Source organism: Mustela putorius, unplaced genomic scaffold (genome assembly GCF_011764305.1).
Source record: "Mustela putorius furo isolate JIRA1106 unplaced genomic scaffold, ASM1176430v1.1 tig00000788_pilon_pilon_pilon, whole genome shotgun sequence".
NCBI classification, from domain to species: Eukaryota; Metazoa; Chordata; class Mammalia; order Carnivora; family Mustelidae; genus Mustela; species Mustela putorius.
Genome location: NW_025421481.1, coordinates 4,930,795 through 4,947,742, shown reverse-complemented (window position 1 = coordinate 4,947,742; position 16,948 = coordinate 4,930,795). Strand labels below are relative to the sequence as shown.

At 37.4% G+C, this 16,948-nt stretch overlaps 1 protein-coding gene across 3 annotated transcripts in view; it reads left to right on the top strand.

Annotated features, from left to right (window-relative positions):
- Nucleotides 1–16,948, top strand: part of ANO4 (anoctamin 4) — a 457,427-nt gene that overhangs the window by 244,172 nt on the left and 196,307 nt on the right. For all 3 annotated transcript variants that reach the window (XM_045084796.1, XM_004742962.3, XM_004742961.2), the window contains 2 exons: nucleotides 2,898–3,034; nucleotides 6,031–6,189. In XM_045084796.1, coding sequence (XP_044940731.1) covers nucleotides 2,898–3,034; nucleotides 6,031–6,189 — 296 coding nt within the window. The remainder of the gene's footprint in view (nucleotides 1–2,897; nucleotides 3,035–6,030; nucleotides 6,190–16,948) is intronic.

Below are 16,948 nucleotides of genomic sequence, written 5' to 3'. Positions count from 1 at the left end.
GGTTAGCAGTACCCCTGGCTTTCACCTGCTGGATGTTAGCACTACCCCCTCTTCTTAGCCAAAATGATAAAAAAATGTCTCCAGACAATGCCATATATCTTCAGGGTGACAACAGAGCCCCAATTGGGAGCCCCAGAATATAGAGGGCTTTAAAGAACTGGTTGTACCAACACCAGAAGGTGATACCAGCAGAAGATCTTATAGTTTTCTACATTAGCAAAAGCAAAGGGGCAATTCTCATGGACAGATGAATGCAAGAGTTTGTCCCCAAGGAGAGCCAGTCACTTGGACATGAATCTCATTGTCCTCTTTAGCTTCTTTATTTCACACCTTACCCCAGTCTACCCTTCATAACAACCATTCCAACTTGTAAATGCCTGACCTGTCTTGTGCTGCTGAGACCCAAGTGCTGACGTAAGGTCCCAGAGTCTAAAATTGGTAAGCCTGCATTCCTTGCCGCTCTGCTGTGGGTCAGACTAACATTTATATGATCTCAATGAATCCTCTTTTAAGCTACCCTGAGAGAGAAGTTTCCCATACCTGCCTCACGAGTGAGGAAATGGGAGCACACGTTCACACAGCTGAGGGGTGGAATTTAGAATCGTAAGCAGATCTACTTTGCTGAAACATTTTTATGCTATTGTTCAAATCTAATCAATATCTACTTGAAATTTAATCACTATGCACTTAAAATTTAATCAGCCTCTACTTGAAACTGTGGAGCTCCTGGCTCGTGAATAAGAATTGTGTTAGGAAAAATATATATACAATGTCCTAGAACCATAGGATATTGGAGAAAGGGGGGCTCTCAGACATCATGAAATGTGTCCACCTTGAGATCATTGTTCTGTCATTAAATATGTGTTGAGGGCTATGCCAGGACCTCTGTCCACCAGTCAAGACAGACAAGGTCCCTTATGGAACTTCTATCCTAACAGAGTAAATATCCATCACACAGTAAACAAATGAATAAACAGTATAATTGCAGTTTGTGATAAGTGCTGTGAAGAAATGAGCAGTGAGAGACGATAGAGAGTAAGTGGTGAAGAGGGACTTTCCTTATGCAGGCCTGTCAGAGAAGTTGTCTTTCCTCTTGACATCTCCCACAACACTGGACAGACTGTGCTCCCTCAAAACTGTACCTTTCCTTGAGTTCCTGGCCTATTAGAGGTGCTCCTAAATCCCAGTTGTAGGAAAAGACCATGATATTTTTCCTTTGGATCTGCAGAGTCTAAAAACCTGTAACAAGTGTATTGGTTTACTCTTGCTGCTGCCACAAATTGTCACAAACTTAGTGACTTAACACAAATTTATTTTTCACTGTTCTGAAGGTTAGAAATCATCAAGATGCCAGCAAGACTGTGTTCCTTCTCAGGTATAGGGGAGAATCTGCTCTCTTGCCTTTCTCTACTTTCTAGGGCACCTGCATTCCTTGACTCATGGCTCTATCCTCCATTTCCAAAGCTGACATCATAGCATTTTCCAATCTGTCTCTCTGATTCTGACCCTCTTACCTCACTTTTAATTACACTGGGCCCACTCATGTAATCCAAGCTAATTTCCCATTTTAAGATCCTTGAATTAAGCACATCTAGAGTTCATTTTACCATAGAAGGTGACATATTCATGTGTTCCAGGATCTAGATCACCTTTGGGGAGCATGATTCAGCCTGCCACAGTAAGCAGTAAGTGTTAATTTATTTGCCATGCCGATTTTATTTTACAGAGGAAAAACTTGGATGTTAAATGAATTGCTTTAGAACCTGGTCACACCAACTAAGTAGATGATCTCTATTCCCACTGTATCCAAAAGATGTTCTTTTCTTTATAGCACTTGATGCAATTTATAATTCTTTGACTATTTGTTTTGTTTACCAGTTACCACAAGGGCAGGAAGACATGTCACTTTTGTTTATCAGGGTATGGCTATCACTCAACTCTGTGCACAAGATAATGTGCACCTCTCTAAAATTTTTTTAAATGAAAGGATGAATACTCTTGTATGTGATAGATAAATAGTACTGTATTGCCTACAAATTATTCTGCACAGAGGCTTGTGGTGGATTAAAAATCCTTAGCAATTTCTAAAGCATCAAAGGAAAAGGTGAACCTCAATGTTGGTCTGCCATTCGAGATGCTAAGGAAGGGTCCTGTACCTGGCACTGTATGTCTTCAGCCACTAGTGCTGAACTTTCTTATCTGGTCCACTTCAAGGTATTATGTATTTGAATGGTAAAGTCTTTATTTGGAAGTCTGATATATAGTTCTTTATGTATTGGCATCAACAATCTCTTGGGAAAGCCCTTGAATGGGTACCTTCATGATTTCAATTCATGATTAGAGAAAGAGAAAATGCAGCAAACCTAACTACATGCTTTATTACTGTATAAAGTTTTCTTTATTAGACCTTGGGAAGGAACAAAGGAATAAAATTACAGATCTTACTGAACCTTGACAGTTGGCACATAATATGGGTTCACTTAGCAAGTTGTAAGGCACTTTCATGAAAAATAAAATGAGATAAAGTAAAAGAGGTTAGGTCCAACACAGAGAATGAGTTCTTAGAAGTAATAAGTGAAAGTACTTGATGCTAAACAAGTAGGTGAAGGAAAACTAAACAAACATAACACCTCCTCTTGTCATGGAAGGAAAGTTATATTTATATTATGGAGGTACTTCACTTTGCTTCACATTTTCCTTGCCTTAACAAGACACTGTTTGATCAACATGTTTTACATCTGACCTTATTTTCTCATACAAAATAATATACCTATCATTCAAGGTGTTATTGAAACAATGAAAAAATATGAAGCCAAAGGGAGTGTCTTCTATTTTGGTATTGATTTTAAGATCCCAAGTTCTTAACCCCACTTCTAATGAATTTGTTTTGGTTTTAGTGGCCAAGGATGTCAATATTCTTTTTGATGAATTAGAAGCTGTCAACAGTCCTTGCAAAGATGACGATTCTCTGCTTCACCCTGGAAACCTGACCAGTACTTCAGATGATGCTAGTAGATTGGAAGCAGGGGGAGAGGTAAGTGTATGATTTCTTAAAAATACAATATTTCATCCAGGTAGAAGCCTGTGAAGTGTATTCCAGCAGATTGTGTGAAGTCATCATCTCGTTGAACTGTGGGTTTCCAGAAAACAAGGGACAAGTTTTATAGTCTTTTGATTTCCTCCATAGGTCTAGCAGATTTTAGGGATCCTGAATCTACCTATGCTTAAAACAGACTTTCACTAAGTGATAGATTTCCCTTCTTATACCTAGAGACATTTCATTTATATAAAGGGAGACACTTAAAATCACCTGTCATTTTGTCATAATCTACATTCTGAGTGTCACTACTAGAAAGAAAGCTTTACAAGCATGGACTTCCTTGAATAAATCTCCCAGCACATAGAACAGTGATAAAAAATGGACCAGCTCTCAGTAGATTATGTTGTCCAAAGCCACTCGCCAGTTTCTGTTTGCCTCTGTAATCTGGAAACATTGCAATTGTAAATAGATCCATCTGTTAATATGTCATTTTGGAAGAAAAGTCTTTTGTTAGGGGCATTCACTATTGCTTAGATCTTGTCTCAGTGGAGTTTAATACCTTCTTTGTATATGCATTAGGTATAGGTAATAGGAACCAAAATCAGTCATTTATGCATATTCCTACTGTTATTATTTGAGAGGCGGTTAACCATTGACAGGATAACACCTTTGAACAGGAAAAATTGTTTACTTCTACCAAGCTTCCCGGACTTCTTTCTACCAACACCATATGCTACTATTCATGTATTAAAACAAAAACAAAAAACCTCATTCCTTTTCATCTCTTCACTTAGTTACCTTGAGTGCCATGATGTGACATAAAGGAGGATTCTCAAAAGGGACCTCGAAGAGCACCTAGTCTTATCTCCTTAACTTACAGAAAAGGAAACAGCCTCAAGAGAGTTAAGGCTTTGGTAACCCTCCTCCTGATGCTGTGGCTGAAACCTTATTTTTGCAGACAGATACTGCTGTGCTAAGTCTACAGAGTGGTTCCCTTTTCTGGTAAATAATTGTGAAGAAAGTGTTTATTTGGATAGACCTCTGAGTACCTCTTAAAGCAAAAGTAAAATAAATAAATAAATAATAATCAGTGAGGGCTGGTCATCCATTGAGAATGTCTGGACCAAGACATGGGATGTGACATTTCCATTCCTCCTAGCTGACACTTTCCCTTTTGGATGAGACAGCAGGCATTGCACTTGTGCAAGAACGTACATTCTAGCAATGACCTTGGAGGCCTGGCATGTTTGCCTCCCATATACCACTATTTGAAAACTGATGTAAACTGGGCCTAAAGAAAAGGCAGCCAACCCCCATCCCCCCATTTCCACTTTCTAGGTTCATAGACATGTTTTCGAAATCTATCAGCCTGAGAAACTGGGCTAAAGCCTAACTGGCCTGTACTTGATGTCTCTTTCAGTGTTGCACATGATTATAACAAGCCTAGGGAGCCTGGAAGAAAATTACACCTACTGTTTTGTTCTTTAATTTTTTATGTGTGATGACTACTAAATAATATTTGTAACTTACATGTAAGTTTTGAAAATAACAATTGAATTACCATCCAACGGATGAACTAAGTATTTTTCAAATTATGATGGCAACCTAGTTTTGGGTTACTAACTCCCAATTATTTTTAGTGGAATGGAAAATTAATATTAGCATGTATGCAAATAGAAAGGATAAGTTATCTTGTGAACTTTTGTCTCAGATACTTGGTATGTTTATATATGCACACAAATATCACAGAGTAAGCTTTTTTTTTTTAATTGTGAACAAATTTCTGAGGAATGTTGAACTAGAATAATACTAAGACCACCAAAGCAACTTTAATCTCATCCCTCTACCATATTCCTGAATCACTGCTTTTTTTATTCTCTTGCCCTAAAAACAGCTTTACCATGCACATATATAGCCTTAACAGCTTCTTTCTAGTTTCATTTTATTTTGTGCTTTATTAAAAATCATGTAGCATGAAGTCTTCTGTGATTTGTTTTTTTTTCTGTCAATATTGTTTTAAGATATATGCTTGCTATTAGATGTAACTGTAGGTCATTCGTTCTTTTTTAATTTTTTTCAGTGTTCCAAAATTCATTATTTATGCATCACCCCCAGTGCTCCATGCAATACGTGCCCTCCATAATACCGCCCACCAGGCTCACCCAACCCCCTACACCCTCCCCTCCAAAACCCTCAGTTTGTTTCTCAGAGTCCACAGTCTCTCATGGTTTGTCACACGCTATGATTTCCTCCCACCACTCACTTCTCCTCTCCATCTCCCAATGTCTTCATTTTTATTGTTGCATAATATTCCACCATATGACTGTCCTATAATTTTTTTTACCTCTTTGCCTGTCCATAGACATTTGAGTTGATTCACATTTTTTATTTTCTATTCTTATGAACAATGTTGCTATAGATAATTATATACATGTCTCCTAGTTGCTTTTTTTTTTTAAAGATTTTATTTATTTATTTGACAGGCAGAGATCACAAGTAGGCAGAGAGGCAGGCTGAGAGGGAGGAGGAAGCAGGCTCCCCGCTGAGCAGAGAGCCTGGCCCCCACGGGGCTCAATCCCAGGACTCTTGGGATCATGAACTGAGCCAAAGGCAAAGGCTTTAACCCACTGAGCCACCCATGCGCCCCTCCTAGTTGCTTTAATAAGGATTTTTCTTGTTATGGGTTGTATGTTATGTAAATGTTCAATTTTACAAGATAATGCCAGTGTGTTTTCCAGAGTAAGTATATCAGTTTTCACTCTCACTTTTAGAATATGATCATTTTCAGTTGTTCCACATCCTTGCCAACATTTGGTATTATTGTTAGGTGTCTTAAGTTTTGTCTACTTCACTCAGTTCTTTTTCCAATTTTTATTTTCTCTTTCCTGCTGTTTACATTTTTCATTATAAAGATGTGATCTTGGTAAAACACAGTGAAAAATTCATTTACTTATAATTCTTTAAATTGATTTCTTCCTCTCTGTGTGCAGACAGTGCCAGAAAAACACAAATCGAATGGACTTTACTTCAGAGATGGAAAGTGTCGAATTGACTATATTCTTGTGTACAGAAAATCCAACCCACAGACCGAAAAGAGAGAAGTATTTGAAAGAAATATTAGAGCAGAAGGATTACAAATGGAGAAAGAGGTAATCTTTCTTGGATGAGAATCTCATCTTGGATGAGAAGAAACACAAATGTATCTATTCATACTGAGAGGCAATTTATGTTATGTTTGTTATGTTAATTGAACATTTCATTTGGTTGGAGTTCACCAGTCTACAGTGTTTGGGGATGTTCCAATAATTAATTTTTTGAAACACAGTTTGACTTTGAGAGCATTTTAATGCCAAAAGAGTCTATGAAAATCAAAATACTCTATTTCGACTAAATGAATTATTTCAAAGTGTTATGATTTACTTGAGTTCCTATGCCCATTTTCTATGTCTTTGGGAAGGGAGGGTTCTATTACATGGATTTAAGAAAACTTTGGATAAAGCACAATCATCCTACTCTGGAGCCTCTTTTGACATTTCAGGAAACATAATGAGCTTGGGCATCACGTACCAGGAGAGACTATCTTGCTGAATTGGCCAAAAACAGCTGGACTTTAGAAAATGATTCCATTTTAAGAGACATTCAGGTGTCTACCAAGTTCCATAACTCAAGATTTAACCTTACCAGTGCTTTGATAAAACACTCCTCTTTCCTTCTCTGTATTGGTATTTTTAAGAGAAAAATTACTAAGGAAGATACCAGAGGTCCAGCCACACCTCTGACCCACAATGAGATTATTGTGTACCCCCAAATACTGCACATTTATAGAACTTGGCCCTGTTAGCTAGATTACATAATTCTTCTTAGATTTTCCTTAAACATGTTGCAAAACTTCTGGAGCTTTTCATAGTCAATGAGAAGAACATATTGGCAGTTAAAAATGTTTGCTTCTGATTCTGCTCTTCAAGGCTGAGGGGATACATTTTGAAATCAGACATCTACATTCTTCTTTGTATGGTACACATGGGTTGCGTGCTGGTCTTAGGGAACTTTAGGTATGTGGGATTTTTCCAGATCTGTTTGACCTTAACTCTTAAGCATTTATGAAACAGAGTAGTATTTTTCTGGAACATCTCCAAAAAGAGAACTAGAAAAATGGCAAGGCTGCCAGGGTGGCTCCATTGGTTGAGCATCTGACTCTTGCTTTGAGCTCAAGTTGTGATCTCAGGGTCCTGAGATTGAGCCCCATGTTTGGCTCCTCACTTGCTGCAGAGTCTGTTTCTCTCCCTTTATCTATCTCTCCCTCTGCCCCTCATCCTGAGAGCACGCCTTCTCTCATTCTTTCTTTTTTGCCTTCTCTCTCAAATAAATAATTATTTTTTAAAAAATGGCAAGATGACAGTGGCCCTAAGAGAGGTCTCCTCAGGAAAGTGAATCTGGGTTTCTCCAAAGACTATCTCAGTTGGAGGCTTCCTTGGAGCAACACACAGGGTTAAATATGTTGTTTCCACTTTTTTGGGGCTTCAGGAAATCTTTTTTCTACTCATAGAACATATCTTTGATAAATCTTGTTCTTTAAGTGCTTATTGAGACAACTGTATACTCTTTTCTTAACATGGTAGTGCATTAATATTTTTATTTTTTATAAGATTTTATTTATTTATTTATTTGACAGAAAGAGAGCACAAGCAGGCAGAGGAGCAGGCAGAGGGAGGGATCATGACCTGAGCCCAAAACAGACACTTAACTGACTGAGCCACCCAGGCACCCCTTTATTTTTATCCTTGGAAATCATTCATTCATCTTTTTTTTTTTTTGTTTGCTTGTTTGCTTTTTCTTTTTTTTATTTATTTTCAGCATAACAGTATTCATTATTTTTTCACCACACCCAGTGCTCCATGCAATCCGTGCCCTCTATAATACCCCCACCGGGTACCCCAACCTCCCACCACCCCCGCCACTTCAAAACCCTCAGATTGTTTTTCAGAGTCCATAGTCTCTCATGGTTCACTTCTCCCTCCAATTTCCCCCAACTCCCTTCTCCTCTCTAACTCCCCATGTCCTCCATGCTATTTGTTATGCTCCACAAATAAGTGAAACCATATGATAATGGACTCTCTCTGCTTGACTTATTTCACTCAGCATAATCTCTTCCAGTCCCGTCCATGTTGCTACAAAAGTTGGGTATTCATCCTTTCTGATGGAGGCATAATACTCCATAGTGTATATGGACCACATCTTCCTTATCCATTCGTCCGTTGCAGGGCATCTTGGTTCTTTCCACAGTTTGGTGACCGTGGCCATTGCTGCTATAAACATTGGGGTACAGATGGCCCTTCTTTTCATGAAATCTGTATCTTTGGGGTACATTCCTTCATCTTTTACTCTTTTTCTTTATTTGGAATTTTTATATAAAGAAATGTGAATTGCCACCTGATCCTAAATAATGAAAGTCCTTCTTCTGATCCATTCTGACTCTGTCAGACAGTCTTAATTCTCATTAAAACTAGGAAGCTTTGTTCAGTTACTGAGAGATTTCTATTTTAAGCTTCATAGCTATGTACTCCATTCCTGGGGTTTCTTCTGCCTAGATCAATTTAATGCCATCTTATGACTTATTAGTTAAAACTCAAAAAGCTCAATACTTTTCTGAATAATACCCAATACTACAGAGATTGAAAATTTTCTGTGTCTCCTAAAATATCTTCTGTGCTACAGTATTCATCTACTGGAATTAACACAGGTAGCAGAGAATTGTTGTGCCTTTTGTTACCCAGTTGTGCTGACCATGGTGTGCTGGATGATTGCTCTATGATTTTGGTTGCATACAAGATAATATTATTTGGTTGTAATTTTTAAAAATTTTAATAGCTAAGTATTTGTTTACTGTATACTAGAGAAAAATAGCAAATAGAAAAATGGTCATGTCACTATATGGAAAACTTCATAAAAACTTATCTAAGCATTTCTTCTTCCTTTTCCCTCCAAAACTACTTCTCCAGATGGCAACTTTCCTATATCTCCTTTTCCCCCATAATCCTCTATCCACTACCAACAGCTAGATTTTTCCTTTTTCTGGAACCTTTGTTCTAAACAAACTTTCCCACTGCCCGGCTCCAGTCTTTTAGATACATGGCACAACTGGCTCTAATTCAGCTCTGAAATTAAAGCAGCTAATTCTGCTTTGTGTTCTCATGGCCAAGCAGGCTCAGCAAGAAGAGTCTTCACAGGTTCTTCTCTGCCTGAGAGGTAGCAGGAAATTATAGATAAATTAATTTTTCCCTGTCACAAATAATTAAATAAAATATCCCTTAGTTGAACAATAAACTTGCATCTACTTAGTGTTATTAGATTTAGAAGCCTTCAAAAGCACTCTTACTTGGGACGCCTGGGTGGCTCAGTGGGTTAAGCCTCTGCCTTCGGCTCAGGTCATGGTCTCGGGGTCCTGGAATCGAGCCCCGCGTCTGGCTCTCTGCTCGGCGGTGAACCTGCTTCCCTCTCTCTCTGCCTGCCTCTCTGCCTACTTGTGGTCGCTCTCTCTCTCTGTCAAATAAATAAATAAAATCTTAAAAAATAAAAAGCACTCTTACTTAAATCAAGTGTTTTATAAAGAGCTACAGCCAAGAGACAATAATACTCATAGCTATTTCAGCTTCTGGAAGTTACTTCACTTTTTCACCCAGAAAACAAAGAACTTAGCTCAAGGTGGAAAAGAAAAAAGAAAACCTGGAAAGCCTACTATTGAATCCATTTACATCTGAAATGATTAACACTACATACATTTTATGATTAGTGGTTTTTCTTCATTAGCTGTGTGTCATGATGCCCAACAATTACAGAAAACATGTCTCATAGACTTAGAGGGTTTTGCCTTCACATGGATAAAGACAGGCTCTGTAGTTAAACATTTCGACACTAAGAGAATCGTTATCTCTTTTAACACTAAATTTCAAGAAAGAACTAGGAGAATCTTTAATTCATGATAAAAGTGAAGACATAGTCAAATTTAATCTCCCCTAAAAAACTTTGCCACTGTCTGATTAGTCAGCAGCTCAGTGCTTACTTTTGGCACCCTGGGTCTTTAATATTCTGTAGCTCATCTTTCATATTTGACCAGAGAAAGCAGTCCACAGCAAAATTCCCAAATAAAGCATCATTAAGTCCAAATCATCTGCTTTTTTAGTGTGTATTGAAGGAAATCCCCCCCTTTAAAGGTAAACTCTTATTTACTTACTCACATTTTCCATTTCACATTTTTTTTCATTTAAAATTTTATATCCATCATTGGCTATTAGTATTTGAAATGATTATCATCAATAAGTTTATCTTTTCCTTCATATAAATTATCAAATTGTGGATGATTTTTGAATTTCTTGGAATATGTGATTAGTAGTTATATTAATGAAGTGCTCTTTCTCTTTAGACTGATGCAGAACTTGGAAAACCTCTATCATTGGTCATTACAAAATAACTATAATTAGATAAATCATACCGTTTTGATGATACTTAATTCATTCAGTAAACACATACACTTTCTCTTTGCCAGGCACTGCTTCAAGTACGAGGAACTTAGCAGTAAATAAAACAGACAAAAAGCCTTTTTCTGTTGGAACTTAAGCACAAAATTAAAAAGTAAATATATATATAAAATATCAATAAACATCATATGGGAAAAAGTAAAGCAGAAAGTGTTGGATGGGATTTGTAGTTTTGTAGAAGTTGCTAAGGGTAAGCCTCTCTTTCATAAAAAGAGAATAGTAAGTTCAAAGGCAGTAACTTCTAAGGCAGACGTTTTCCTGGCAAGTACATGGAACAGTAAGGAGGCCAATATGACTGCACTGAACAAGGTGCAGAATAGTTAGAAATTACTCCAGAGAGACAACGGAAGACATATAACATCAGGCCTTAGTGGTCTCTGGGAAAATTTAGCTGTTTTGAGTGACAAGAGCACCCCTGAACAGTTTTGAGCAGAGGCATGACAAGATTTGTTTTCCATTTTATTAGGGTCACTCTGGTTGCCTGGTGATTTTAGGCTATGGAAAAGGGAGTCATGGCAAGGGCAGAAGGAGGGAGATCAGTGAGGAGATTTGTTGCATGGATCCTGGAAGGACGGATGGTGGCTTGGTCAAGCACACAACGGAGATGTTGGGAAGAGTAGAAAGTAGACATTATGGGAATTTCAGGTATGTTGGGTGAGCGATGTGAGAGAGAAGGGCCACAAGGCTATTTATCTGTTACATGCTATTTAAGGAATTGGAAGAAAGGAACTGTCATTTATAGAGAAGCAGAGAAGAGTGGATCCTCTTGTAGACAGATTAAGCTTGATGTGTTCCAGGGGTAGAGATGTTGACTAGGACAGAAGAGCCTGGAATACGGAGAGCTCTGACTGTGAGATACACACTGGAATGAGCTCACTGAAGGAATAACTACAAATGGAAGAGAGATTGAACTGTGGGACACACCTGTGTTGTAAATTTGGAGGATAGAAGAGTCAGCAGAAAGCCAGAAGGGGACTCAGAGGGTGTGGAGCCTGGAGGAGAGTGTTTCAGCGGGGAGCAATTGTGTCATATGCTGCTGAGAGGGCTAGTAAGATCAGGACCAAAGTCAGCAGTTGAATTTAGCAACATGGAAGAGTTTGGTGAGCTGGGCAAGGGAAGTTTCTGTGGGGTGGTGGAAGCAAAAGCATGACCAAGGTATATTCAAGAGAGAATGGGAGGAGAAAACTTGGAGAGAGAAGTTATAAATAGCTCTTTCAGAAGAGAGAAATGGGGTGAAAACTGGAATAAGAAGGTGGGTCAAGAAAGAGTTCTTTCTATTTAAGAAGGGAGAAATAACTGCATGTTTTCATGCTAATAAAAATCACTTACTTTCCAAAATTAACATTGTAGGAGAGTGAAGGAAGAATTTACAGTGCAGTGCCCTTGGAGCAATAAGAAAAGAATGACCTGGGGCACCTGGGTGGCTCAGTGGGTTAAGCCGCTGCCTTCAGCTCAGGTCGTGATCTCAAGGTCCTGGGATCGAGTCCCGCATCCAGCTCTCTGCTCAGCAGGGAGCCTGCTTCCCTCTCTCTCTCTCTCTCTGCCTGCCTCTCTGTCAACTGTAATTTCTCTCTGTCAAATAAATAAATAAATAAAATCTTTAAAAAAAAAAAAAAAAAGAATGACCACAAGTTCTGCCCATTGCAGGGACCCACTTGCTTTCATCTGTGCCCAGAAATGCAATCTTCCCTCTCATGATAAGGGTATCTTGACCATGTTCCTTGCTAAGACCAACTCTTAGCTTTGGGTTCAAGATCCTATTCGCTCAGTCTTATTCAACAGCATTGCCCCTAAATGTCATTAATTATAGTAAGCTTTAAAAACACAACAAAAATTGCAAAATAATGCATTCTGTCGATTTTATTTTTGCAGTTTTCACTTATTTCTAGAAGGGATTGAAAACCTAACTGCAATAATCACATACACAACACTTAAGGTTAGGCACCTTGGATATTTTCCTTTGAGATTATAACAAAAGCAGTATTAAAATGTTAACTCTTATATTTATTAAGCACCTACTATTATCATCCCCATTTTATAGATGAGACAATTGAGGCAAGGCAATAATTTGCCTCAGGGGATGAGGCCAACAAGAAATAAAGCTAGGATTAAAACCTGAGCATACTTGCCCTTCATTTTTTATATATAGTGTTTATTTCTGGTATTTGAAGATGGATCTCAGAGTTGAGGAGATTAGGAGAAAGGCTGAGGGGACAGGTGGACTTAGGAAAAGGAACCAGGAAAGTTGGGATTCATAATGAAGTTGGGTGCTGTTTAGATTGTGCACTTTGGCTGCCATTAGCCATGGACTTGAATCTTGTTACAACCACTTACAAGCTGCATCATCCTGAGTGGCTAACCAAGCTTTTCTGGATCTCAGTTTCCATATATTTAATAAGGAGGATGATATTGCTTACTATGAATTGTGTGATGATTAAATGAGACCGTATAGGCAAATACATTATAAATCTTTGTTTTTTTTTTAAATATTATTTTACATTTTACTTTGCTTTGGTTTTACCTTCTATTTATGACAAGTAATATTGATTTTCCTATATGACTGTGTTGTAAAAGTTTTTTTATACAGACCTGTACCCCTGGGGATAAAAATATATGTTTATAAGAAATAAAAAATTTTAAAAAAATAAATAAAATAAAATATTCTTAAAAAGTGAGTCCATTTAAGGAAATATAGGAAATTAAAATATTGTAAATAACATATGCGCTTTTGGCAAAAATTGAGAAGTTGGCACAAGCATGATTCCATTTTGTTACTTGCCTAGTGGTTGTGGTGGAAGAACCTAAAACCTCTTGGTTTTCACACCTTTGTATAATTTCCTCCCCTTGAATGCAGGCAGGATTTGTGACTTGCTGTCAACCAATAGACTATAGCAAATGTAGTAGAAATTCACTTCTGTGATTATGTTATGGTATTTATGACCCCATCTCAGTCAACTGACATTAGAAAGACTCTTGTTTGTTGGCTTTAACGAAGTAAACTACCAGGTTGTAAGACAGTCTGTGAAGGGGGCCAGGTACAAAGAAAGATGGGATGGCCTCTAGGAATCAAGAGTTGCTCCCAGTTGACAGCCAGCAAGAGAACAGGGACCTCAGTCCTAAAACCATGAGTTCTGCCAACAACTGGGGGAATTTGAAAGATCTTGCCTCGCTTGAGCCTCTAATGTATCTGTAGCCCTAACCATGAGTTGTATTGGAACCTGGTGAGACTCCAGAGCAGAGAAGCCAGCTATGCCATGCCAGGGTTTTGACCTACAGAAACTCTGACATCCCCAATGTATGTTGTAAGCCTGTAAATTCATGATGCGATCTGCTATACAATCATAGGTAGCCAATAGAGTGATTAAAAGTCTGGGTCTAGACATTCTCAGTCCTTGTTTTTATTTTCCAGCATTAAAAGCTGTGTGCTCCTGGGGAAGTTAGGTCAACTACATAATGAAACTAATGAGATACACTTCATGGTTATTATGATAGTTAAAGGAGATAATTCATATCAAGTGTTTAGCTCTATACCTGTCATATTTTAAGCATTTAATAAATATTTATTATTATATCATTATAGTTATAATAGCTGAATAAAGTATATTAATACTTTAAAAATAGTTTTTCAAGGCAAACTTTAGAAAATTTTTCTTATAGTTTATAAGTTCCTTAAAATATAACTATTAGGAATAGTAACATTAACTGACCATTTGTTGCTAATGTATATACATTAATGAGCTTAATGGTTATCTGTAATGCTCTTGGAAAAACTCAATACATTGGGCAACAAGTTTAGCATTCTCAAGGTTCAGGTATTTATCTCCTTCCAGAGGATTTAGTTTTGGATTCATCAAGGAATGAAGTTATAGATCAATCCAGAGCTTTAAAAAACAAACACCTAAACCTAAATATTTTTCGCCCATCCTAATCTTGCTTTACCCTCTTCAAGGGAAAATTTCACAAAGATTTCCCCATTTAAAACTAATTTCACCCAGAAGTTCTTGCCTACAGAGACTTCCTGCCCATACCACATTTTCTCTTTTTAATCCCTGTTTATGTTCTACAACCACATCCAGCTAGTTGCTGTAAATGCGCTCTCAGGATCCAGAGCTCTGAGATATGAGGAGAAGAGAAACAGGGACTCCTTCCTTCCTTCATAGTTAAAACTATGATGATGAGTGTCAGGACAAATTGAACTATGCAAATTCCTGTCCTCTAGTGCTTTCTGGCCTTAAAAGAGAGATTTACTGTACTTAATAATCTCTACTTCTTTATATGTCACATATAGGTATTACCAAGGATCTCAGGTTGAGGAAAAGGGAAAAGAAATTTAAGGGCAATCGTAAGAGCAGAGAAAACAGATTTTCTCTGAACATCAAAGCCCTAGAGATTCCTTATAGTTCTGTGTTAGTCCCTTCAGGCTGCTGTAACAAACTACCACACACTGGATGGTTTATAAACAGTAGAAATTTCTCACAGCTCTGGAGATTGGCAAATCCAAGATCAAGCAATCCACAGATTTGGCTTCCGCTGAGGACCCACTTCTTGGTTCATAGCCATTGCCTTCTCATTGTGTCTTCACATGGCAGGAGGGCTGATCTAGCGCTCTGGTGTCTTATTTATAAAGGCTCTAATCCCATTCATGAAGCCTCCACCTTTCTGACCGAATAACCTTCCAAATACTCCCATCTCTTAGTATCATAACATTGGGGATTAGAATTTCAATATATGTTATTCAGACCATAATAGTGTCTATCAGGGGTTACTATTGGCTTTTTCATTAAGTTTTTAAATTCCACTATAGTTGACATACAGTATTATATTAGTTGCAAGTATACAATGTAGTGATTCAACAATTCTATACATCATTACTCAGTGCTCATCATAATCAGGGTATTCTTAATCCCTTCACCTATTTTACCCATCCCCCCACCCACCTCCCCTCTGATATGCTTTGTTTTAAATGAGTACCCTCAATTAAATTTATTATTTTTTCAATGATAATATTTTTTACTTGAAACATACTTCAGAACACATGGTTCTAAAAGATATATATAAACATTCCATCCAAGAAAAATAGAGTACAGATTTTCTCCAAGTACACGCAGAAGAATTCCCTGGTTAAATCACATAAAAAGAGGCATAACAGGGGGGAGGGGGTTTGGGAGAAAGGGGTGGGATTATGGACATTGGGGAGGGTATGTGCTTTGGTGAGTGCTGTGAAGTGTGTAAACCTGGTGATTCACAGACCTGTACCCCTGGGGATAAAAATATTTGTTTATAAAAAATAAAAAATTATATAAAGCAAAAAAAAAAAGAGGCATAACAAATATTATAAATTTAAGAAGACTGAAATCATACCAAGTATGGTTTTCAACCACAATTCTACAAAACAAAAGATCAACAATAAAGAAGGCTGGAAAATCTACACTGTAAATATTAAATATTTAATATGTAAATATTAAACAACATACTACTGCACAAACCAGTGGTCAGATAAGAAATCAAATGCCAAATCAAACTATGTTTCAAAACAAAAGAAAAAGAAAATATAGTATTCCAAAATCTATGGGATACAGCAAAAGCAGATGTTAGAGTAAAATTTATGCTTGTATTTTAAAAAAAAGCTCAAATAAACATAACACCACAAAGAAGTAGAAAAAGAAGAAACTTAGCTGAAATTTAGTAGAGGAGAAGTAACAGAGAAAAATCAGAAATAAAATAGAGACCAGAATAAGCAATAACATAACATTGAAAGTAATAGCCAGTGCCCCTCCAAAAAAAAAAAAATGGCAGTGCTTTTACTACATTAACTGAGGAGAAAAGAGAAGTCTCAAAAACCAGAATGATAAATGGAAGAGGAAACAATACAACAGATAACTATAGAAAATACATAGTGTCATAACAGATTATTATAAAAAATTATATACTAACAAATCAGATGACTTAGAAAAGAAAGGATTCTTTTTTTTTTTTTAAGATTTTATTTATTTATTTGACAGACAGATCACAAGTAGGCAGAGAGGCAGGCAAGAAGAGAGAGGAGGAAGCAGGCTCCCTGCTGATCAGAGAGCCCAATGTGGGGCTTGATCCCATGACCCTGGGATCATGACCTGAGCCGAAGGCAGAGGCTTTAACCCACTGAGCCACCCAGGCACCCCAGAAAGGATGATTCTTAAAAATGCACAAGTTACCATGATTGAATCATGAATCTTGAATCTAAGAAATAAGAAATCTTTTTAGACCAATAACAAGAATGAAAGTTGAATTAGGAACCAAAAATCTCCCAGGACTGGAAAGCCTAAGACCACATGATTTCATTGGTAAATTCTACCAAACATTTAAAAAAATAATTTATGACAGTTTTTACCAA